At 46.4% G+C, this 9,251-nt stretch overlaps 1 protein-coding gene across 1 annotated transcript; it reads right to left on the bottom strand.

Moving 5' to 3' along the window:
• Positions 1-912: 912 nt before the first annotated feature.
• Positions 913-2,375, bottom strand: RNASE1 (ribonuclease A family member 1, pancreatic). Its single transcript, XM_032148114.2, has 2 exons — positions 2,207-2,375; positions 913-1,503 (listed from the first exon to the last, which is right to left on the bottom strand). Exon 2 carries the CDS (start codon positions 1,476-1,478, stop codon positions 1,008-1,010), a length of 471 nt encoding a protein of 156 aa, XP_032004005.1. The 5' UTR covers positions 1,479-1,503; positions 2,207-2,375; the 3' UTR covers positions 913-1,007.
• Positions 2,376-9,251: the final 6,876 nt, after the last annotated feature.

Genomic DNA, 9,251 nt, shown 5'->3' with positions numbered 1-9,251 from the left:
TAAGGTTCTGGCAACTAAGAGGTGCACATTTTTCTGATTTAGTAATAGCTCACTAAAAAAAAAAAAAAAAAAAGGAAAATGGAAATTTAGGATCATAATTTCATTGAGTCCTCATCCCCACCCTGAGGCTAAGCAGGATCTTCCTGAGGTCACACTTGCCCTCCTCCTGTGCCAGAGAATGATTGTATTTGAGCTTCACCCCTCTGTCAGTTCACCCTGCATGGCAGTGTCCCAGGCTGTAGCTCCCTTTTGTCGAAAACAGCCCACACTTAACAGTTTCGTCTGGCATCAACGAATCTACAAGGAAAGGAATTTTCTCAAGCTACTAAAATCCAAGTCAGAAGGGAAGGCATTTAATTACTTCATTCACCGTTCTCCAAAGTGAATCAGATTTACAGTTCTTACCCCTTGCTGGAAGGCAACGCCAGAAACAGTACCTAGACAGAACTGCTTCAGAAATCAGGTGTTTGCAACTGTGTTTTATTGAAAGAAAGAGTGGACGGGTTAACATGGGACCCACCTCACAACCCACTCTTCACCCCTAAAATCACGCAGGGATGGGACGCAGGAAAGGGAAACATGCGTGTGTTGAATCGGAGCCCTGACTGGGGTTGCTTCTTTTTTTTTTTTTTTTTTTTTGAGACGGAGTCTCGCTCTGTCGCCCAGGCTAGAGTGCAGTGGCGCAATCTCGGCTCACTGCGAGCTCCGCCTCCCGGGTTCACGCCATTCTCCTGCCTCAGCCTCTCCGAGTAGCTGGGACTACAGGCGCCCGCCACCACGCCCGGCTAATTTTTTGTATTTTTTTTTAGTAGAGACGGGGTTTCACCATGGTCTCGATCTCCTGACCTCGTGATCCGCCCGCCTCGGCCTCCCAAAGTGCTGGGATTACAAGCGTGAGCCACCGCGCCCAGCCGGGGTTGCTTCTTTCACAGCAGGGAAGGAAGAGGGAGGAGGCAGCTGTGGAAAGGATGAGGTTCAGGGAGGTGGGGTATCTCGCCTCTCTGACCTTAGGTGGAGTCTTCCACAGAAGCGTCGAAGTGGACTGGCACATATGGGCTCCCTTCACAGGCCACAATGATGTGTCTCTCCTTCGGGCTGGTCCGGTATGCACAGTTGGGGTACCTGGAGCCGTTTGTCAGGCGGCAGTCTGTGATGTGCATGCTGGAGTTGCTCTTGTAGCAGTTGGCCTGCCCGTTCTTGCAGGTGACATTTTCCTGGAAGCAGACATTCTGGACATCTACCAGGGGCTCGTGCACAAAGGTGTTCACTGGTTTGCACCGCCCCTGTGTCATATTCCGGCGCCTCATCATTTGGTTGCAGTAGGTGGAGTTGCTGCTGGGGGAACTGTCTGAGTCCATGTGCTGCCGCTGGAATTTCTTGGCCCGGGATTCCTTGCCCAGGGAAGGCTGGACCCAACCCAGCACCAGCAGCATCAGGACAAGCAGGGGGAGCAGGACAAGAGCCTTCTCCAGAGCCATGGTGGCCTCACTTTCCCGGAAAAGCCTAATTGAGAAAAGGAGAGAGAAGGAAAAGAGCCCTATTAGAAAAAGAACTCCAGCTCCCACCTACGGCTTCCCTGGTTTACAGTTTCTGTTTCAGGTCAGCCAGAAAGACGTCCATCCCACTTCCTGAGGTTTTTCGCGTAATGAGACATTCACGTGTACCCTTCTCCACGAGCGTTTTATTCCCACTCTCCAAAGTGAGGTCTTCCTCCCCTCTAGGTGGTGACCTACGAAGTGACCTAAAATCCTGTCAGTTACTATCTTTGAATACTGGAGTTTCTTTGATCCAAAATACATTTGTACCCAGTGCTCAAATGGCTCATCAAAACATCAGTTTGAATAAATCATGAACCAAATTGTATCCCCGACATCCAGGACCATGGGTGACAGAGCCTTGTTGTCTTACAGCATAAGGGAAGTCAGGCCAGTGCCTGACACTGGCATCATAAAAGATTCCACTGTATTCCAAAGAGAAATGCTGGCCTCCCCCAACTTGGGGGCTCCTTCTTCTCCAGTCCCATGGATGCTCTGCAGCCTGCACGTTCCATCCTGACCCCTCTGCCCCCAGCTGATGTTTGCCTGGGCCACATTTTTTCAGCGCTAGCATCATCCAAGCTTTGTCAGTGCTGTGGACTGGCCCTAGCTCCCTCCTCTCCAACCCTGAAGCAGAAGCGGCACCTGAGAACACCTCTTGGGCTGCTTACCTGGATCTGCAGCTTGGTGTCTGACAGAGATGGAAGGCCAGTTTCTGCAATCACTCAGCTCCTGTGGTGTGGGCCTTATACAGATTACAAAGGGGTTTGGCTTCCAAGAGGAAAAGGGTGGGAGGAGCATCTAGAGCTCAGTTCAAATAAAATCAAGGACGTGAGGAAGGAGTGGTGAATCACCCAGGCCGCCGTCTTTCCGGAGCTGCTGAAGAAAGAGCAAATCTTTGCCTACATTAGTCTTTCTTCCTGTGTGAACCACATCTGTCTGCTGATGCACAAGGAGCAGCAGAGAAAGCCACTACAGCACTGGTGCCCAAACCCGGCACACTAGGAACAAAGTCCTTGTCACTTCTTCGTGGGCCGTTTTCACCAAGTAGACTTGGAGGTTAACAAAGAACGCAAAGCAGAGGTTCTAATGGGAGATGTGCAATTCTGGCCAAAGCTATTTCAGGGCTCCTAGGGAGCAAAACCCAAGTCTCTTTCTAGGAGGGCATTCTCCCAACACTACCTCTCCCGGGGGTGGGAGGCGGGCTCGGGGGGAATGGAGGCTGTCCTGCTGCCCCCGGCTGGAAGACTTCCCAGATCTGGAGAAGAAAGGGGGAGTAACTGAATAGAGAGGAGGAGGAGGCCTCTAGGGTGCGCTCACCCAATTCTGGCCACTTCCCACCCACCCTCCACCCCTGCTCTGGGGGCATCGAGAGGATGAGGCTGTTCTTATCTACAGTAACCACTGACCCTGTAGGTCGGAATTGAGTAGAGGAACTAAAGATAAACTTAAATCCCAAATCTCAAATTCTTTTTGGGTAAAAAATACAAAGAATATCATATTTGTTAGCAGCAGAATGCCCTCCTAGAAAGAGACCTGCTTTTTTGCTGAGTAACAATTTGGATACCTCTAAGAATTATCAAAATATCCCTTCATGCTCGGTATTCAGATTGTTTCAGCCTTTCTGTGTAAAAAGTGGCCACAGTGAAATTATCTGACCTACTTGTGTGATTGTAGGTCATAAGATCCTCATTCCAGAGAGGGTCCTGGCCTCCATACCCAGAAAAAAGGACGAATGCTCAGACAGGCCAAGAAGAATCTAGACGGGGAGGCCGTGCTAGGTTTCCCCACTCGGTCTATTTTCATTAGATCGCACCCCTGTTGTCCAGTCATATTTCTACACAGCTGTTCATACTTTGTTGATACCCAAGCGTAAAAATGCCCACTTTCCCCTGTATCTTTGGGTCTTCTGAAGGCTCCCGTGTCGTGTAAAACTATGATCAAATAAATTTGTATGCGTTTTTTCCTACTAATCTGTCTTTTGTCAGTTGATTTTCAGCAAACCTTTGGAGGGTGAAAGGGGAATTTTTCCTTGGCCCCTAAAGTTTCCTTACTCCCCCAGCCCCCACCTATATTTTATTTTTCTGAGTCTTGAATAATACTTTTATTCTCTTGAATAGTCAAGTTAGAATGTGTTCATTCATTCATTAAACTGTGGGATAGACATAAATAAGGTACAGGACTCACCTGAAAGGGGCCTGGTGGGATGGTTTGGGTTAGTCAGGTGGACCCCACTAAGGCACTGGGCGTGGCTGCACAAAAGTGGCCTCCACCCAGCAAGATGATTTCAGAACCACAGTTCAGATGTGAACAGATCTTCTGTAACTATAATAAGGCTCTTCAACAGCCCCTGGCCCTAGGAATCCTGAAACTACAGGAAGCCATTTTGTCTATTTATGCATAGTAATCTAGACAAGCCCTTGGAGTTTTAATTGCACTTTGTGGGGAACCATCAAAAGCCCTTACTGCAGCCTTATTCTCGACCCAGTTGCAAAGGCATAGCCCCGCTTGTCTTAGGGCAGTAGATGCCACGGCAACACTTGTTGTTGCTTCTGCTGAACTTGTTCTAGGCTCCATGCTTGACCTCCTGGTTTCTCATGCAGCACAGGCATTACACCTGACTGAGAACTCACTGCACATTTCAGGCAGCCGATTAACCTCTTATAAGATTCTATCCCTCTCTCCCTCTCACAAATTACTACTCATCTCTGCAACACACTGAATTCTGCCACCCTCTGTCCCTACCAGAAGGGGAGCCTCTTGATTGTCTTACCTCAGTAGGAAACATTCTGCATGTCAGTCAGATTTATTAGCAACACCTATTGAGAACCCGGACCTAATATGATTTATTGATGGATCATACCTCAAAATTGAAACTTGAGGTTAGTACACTGAGGAAAGAAAAATCAGTTCTTCCTTTACCCTCCTAGAGGGCTGGGGGCCCTGTAAATTAAAATGACAAAAGACAGATTTAACAGGAGAAAAGGCATAAAAATTTAATTTAATATTAATATTCTACATGAATATGGAAGTCTTCATAAAAAAAGAAGTGAAGACTCAAAGAAGCAATTAAATCTGAGAGTTTATAGGCCATTTTGACAAAGAAAATTGTGCAGAAGTGACAAGACAGTGTTCCATAAAAGAGCCACATATGTGAAGTGGCCCCAAATGCTGAAGGAGCCTAGAAACTAAAGAAAGGCAGACAAATTCAGTTTGTCAGTAAAGGGTGTTTTATTCTATTGGGGAACTTATAGCCAGAAGTGTTGTCTTGGGCAGCAGCAAGACAGGTAAATCTCAGCACTGTTATTCCCCAGACCTAGAGCTTATATACCATAGGGAAAAGGGGTACGTGCTGTATAGAGACAGTGAAAGACAACCCTTCAGAACAGGCAAGAATGCTGTATTTGTCATAGCCCATAATTTGCATGATAACATTAAGGTTGTTTTGATCTAAAGGCAGGATTTATAGTGAATATATGTTCCTACACTAGAGACAGTAAATAAAGTAGAAATCAGGAGGCATTCCCGGGACATGGTTAATCAGACATTGACATTGTAGATTCGCCTTCAAGATGGAGTCACTTTTGTCTCTGCACATAGGAAAGGGGTTTTGAGCTTCTGGGGAGGTTGCGACAAGCGGACTAGGAAATGTATAGTATATAAGGGTTGTTTAGTAAAGTTTGTTAAGCAAATTCAAGTTGGTTGTCTTCTGCATCGGTAAGTCCTCCGTGATTAAGTCCTCCTCTTCCTGGCACAGGAAAGGGAGACAGACATCCATACAAATGGGAATATAAATGGAAATTTCTCTTACAAAAGGGAAACTTGGCTAGGCATGGTGGCTCATTCCTGTAATCCCAGCCCTGTGGGAGGCCAAGGCAGGCAGATTGCTTGAGTTTAGGAGTTTGAGACCAGCCTGGGCAACATGTATGTTTTTCTACAAAACATACAAAACTAGCCATGCATGGTGGCATGCTCCTGTAGTCTCAGCTACTCAGGGGGATGAGGTGGGAGAACATTGGAGGTGGCGGCTGCAGTGAGTCGTGATTGTACCACTGTACTCCAGCCTGGGTGACAGAGAGAGACACTTTTTCAAAAAAAAAAAAAAAGGGTCATTTATAGTTCTTTCACAGCAGGGAAGGAAGAGGGGAGAGGCAGCTGTGGAAATGATGAGCCCTGTTTTTTGAGTTTTTCCTGCATTTACTGTTTTTCAAAATAATCAACTCAAAATTATTGAGCTGGCAGAGTCGGAGACCTCCATCTTAAGTTCCCTCCGTCTAGGGACTCTTTCTCTCTTCTGTCTCTCAGTGGCCTCAGACATTAAAGAATTTGGGACAGATACATTTAAGAGTTCATTCTCAGCCATGTCTGAGGAAGTATGTCTGAGTCTGAGGGCGTTTGAAGGCATGTGAGGGGCAGGAATGCAGCTTCAGAAAAGCTGTGCTTCGTTTTCAGGTCTCAGCCTCTCCTTCCTGAGCTCCTTCCCTGTCTCGCTTCTTCCACACATCTATACAGAAACTGTCTGTCCGTCTCTCTTTTATTCTTAAGAATCCAGAATCATTTAGAACCCAGTCAGAGTCGGGCGCGGTGGCTCATGCCTGTAATCCCAGCACTTTGGGAGGCTGAGGTGGGCAGATCATGAGGTTCAGAGTTCAAGACCAGCCTGGCCCACATGGTGAAACCCTCGTCTCTACCAAAAATACAAAAATTAGCCAGGCATAGTGGCACATACCTGTAATCCCAGCTACTCAGGAGGCTGAGGCAGGAGAATCGCTTGAACCCAGGAGGCAGAGGTTGCATTGAGCCAAGATCACACCACTGCACACCAGCCTGGGTGACAGAGCGACACTGTCTCAAAAAAAAAAAAAAAATGTAGCTCCTATTTAAAAGGACTTCCCTCAGTGAGGGTGGATATAGCTGAATCATTTTCTTGGGGAGAGCATCTCCTGGCTCCCCAAAATCTCTTTGCAGAAACTTGTGATAAGCCTGAGTGTGAAGGAATGGTGTGAGGAGGAAACATCCAATTGCAGGAAGGTGAGAAACAAGGAGATGGAGTCTGGTGGGCTCCAGAAGGTATGAGTGCAACTGGCCTACCTCATGTTCTTGGGAGCCTGAGTCTCCTCCTTAGAAAGTGACTTTGCAGTGAAGACATCAGATTTCTTAGTACTTTTCCCAAAATGCCAATTTCTCTGTCACTGAGCATGGCTGGGCTATCCAGGTCCCAAGTTTGAATTTTTGAAGGGAGGACAAACTTGAGAGCTCAAGGTGGTCTCCCCAGGCCACAGTCATGTCGGGAAACCACACCAGTAACTGGCCTGCTGCCAGGCTTCGGTGAGGATATGAAGGGAAGTACATTTTCGCCCTTTTCACACAGTGCCTGGAAACTAATCCCTGAAATCCTCCTAAAACAAAAGGCAGCCCTAGACAGTTAGAGCTACACCACACCCAAGGGCTCAGGGCCCCAAGGAGCCTCCTTAGAGACAGGCTGTGGGAAGGCCCACCCCTCCCATGTTCTCTCAGGAAACACATCTGCCCCCGTCCTAATCTACAGTTTTCCTGACTGGAGCAAAGGTCAATTTGAACTGCAGGAACATGGGAGATTTTGTGATCCTATGGGCTAAAGAGTCTCTTAGGAGACAGTATAGCCCCTCAAGCCCAATCCAAAACTAAGCATTTTTATGCCTCAACTGAGAAACCTCCTCCCCAGTGAAACATTATGCAAGTTTTTCCTAATTTCTGTCTCCTGTCCACGTTGCAACATTTGGCTCATGTGACAAACCAACTACTGAAGGGGAAAATGCAACCATGGCTGTGCTGGCTATCATTCCTGTGTTTATTCCCCTTTTATAAGACTCTCCACCTCTCTGTCCATTAGGCTCCCACCCCCACCCCACAGCATGAACTGGGAGAGAAAGAGGTTCTGATGCCTGAGCCCTTGGCTGAGGCCCAGCAGGCACAGGTTCTACTTTCCCATACAGTGGCTCTGACTGGCCTGTGAGCCCACCAGGTGCAGTCAACAGTCTGGTCGCCAGAACACACAGGGGGCCTCCACCTCCCCTGGCACCACCATCCCAGCCTCCTGACACTATCAGTTTTCCTCACTCTCCATATGTCCCTTCCCACCCCACAGACCAGCCCTGGTCTTTTAAAATGGAAATCAGATGTTGCCAGGGTGTCTACAGAAAGATAGAGACTTCGTTGTCTGTGGTTCCTGATTACAGAAGACCTGATTCCCTTTCAGCCTGGGTTGTTCAGTGGTCTCTTGACTTCATCCATTTTCCGAGAACTTTTCCTGTCCCCGACTCAACCCACCAACACCACCATTCCCCTCTAGAGCAGGCACCAGTGCCTCCCATCCCTTCCCTAAGGGACAGCCCACCTGCCCCAGCCCCTCTAAGAGCTTATTGCTGAGGTCGTCAAAGTATGAACTTTTGACCAGGACTCCCACGTGAAAGAAAATATGGACAATTGGCCGGGCGCGGTGGCTCACGCCTGTAATCCCAGCACTTTGGGAGGCCGAGGCGGGCGGATCACGAGGTCAGGAGATCGAGACCATCCTGGCTAACACGGTGAAACCCCGTCTCTACTAAAAATACAAAAAATTAGCCGGGCGAGGTGGCAGGCGCCTGTAGTCCCAGTTACGCAGGAGGCTGAGGCAGGAGAATGGCGTGAACCCCGGGGGGTGGAGCCTGCAGTGAGCCGAGATCGCGCCACTGCACTCCAGCCTGGGTGAAAGAGCAAGACTCCGTCTCAAAAAAAAAAAAAAAAAAAAAAAAAAAGAATTACTCATTCCTTGGGTATCTCCCATGTATATATGAAATAAACAAGTAAATAAGTTTGTTTGTTTTTCTCTTGTTAATCTGTCTTTGGTTTCAGGGCTCCTCTCCAACTAAGAAGTCATAAGATTTCAGGAAAAAAAAAAGATTCCCCTTCACCACACTGCCTAATTTTAACCTATACATTTTTAAAAACCTTTGTTACATAAATAAAACGTGTGTGAATCAGATGAGGTATGGCAAGGATAGCCAGTAATAAAACATGAAAACAAGAAACTAAAGAAGTAGAATTGGCTGTGGGTTTGTTGAATGCTGTACCTTCACCTGAATTGCCTGAAGCCAAAAAACATTTCAACTATTCAGTCATTTCCTTTCTCTTTAATTCTATGCTTACCAAGCAACCTTCTAATTAACATCTTAGATTGCATTGGTCATGCTGACATCTGTATTTCAGGAAGTGTGATAGTTATTCTTTACATATTAAAAAGTATCATTCTACGTTATATCTGAGTAATCTATGAGTTTGGTTAAACCCACATTTTTTTTTTTTTCTGAAAACAGCGTCACAACTTGAGCCAACAAACCTGGGCACCATGATATGTGATGAAAAATTCACCAGGTAAATGCTATATTGTGAATATTATCACACTAAGTCAGAAGGCATTTTGTGTTGCTATCCTTATTTTGTCTGCTTTCAAACATTAACAATTTCCAAAACGTTATTTTTATAACATAGGTCACAGTTAGTTTTTTTGTGTGTGTGTCTTTATCCTCCTTTTCTTCATAGCACAATTGTCTAATTGATATATAACTACTTCAAATATAGAACTATTTTCAAAAAGATAATCATATATGGACCTCTGTATCTGGTCATTTCTATACTCTTGCTATAACTCTAGAAGCTTAAAAATGATCTATGTTTTTTCTCCTACTTAATTACTTA

Source organism: Hylobates moloch, unplaced genomic scaffold (genome assembly GCF_009828535.3).
Source record: "Hylobates moloch isolate HMO894 unplaced genomic scaffold, HMol_V3 SCAFFOLD_2028, whole genome shotgun sequence".
Classification (NCBI taxonomy): Eukaryota; Metazoa; Chordata; class Mammalia; order Primates; family Hylobatidae; genus Hylobates; species Hylobates moloch.
This window is presented reverse-complemented; position numbering and strand designations above follow the sequence as displayed.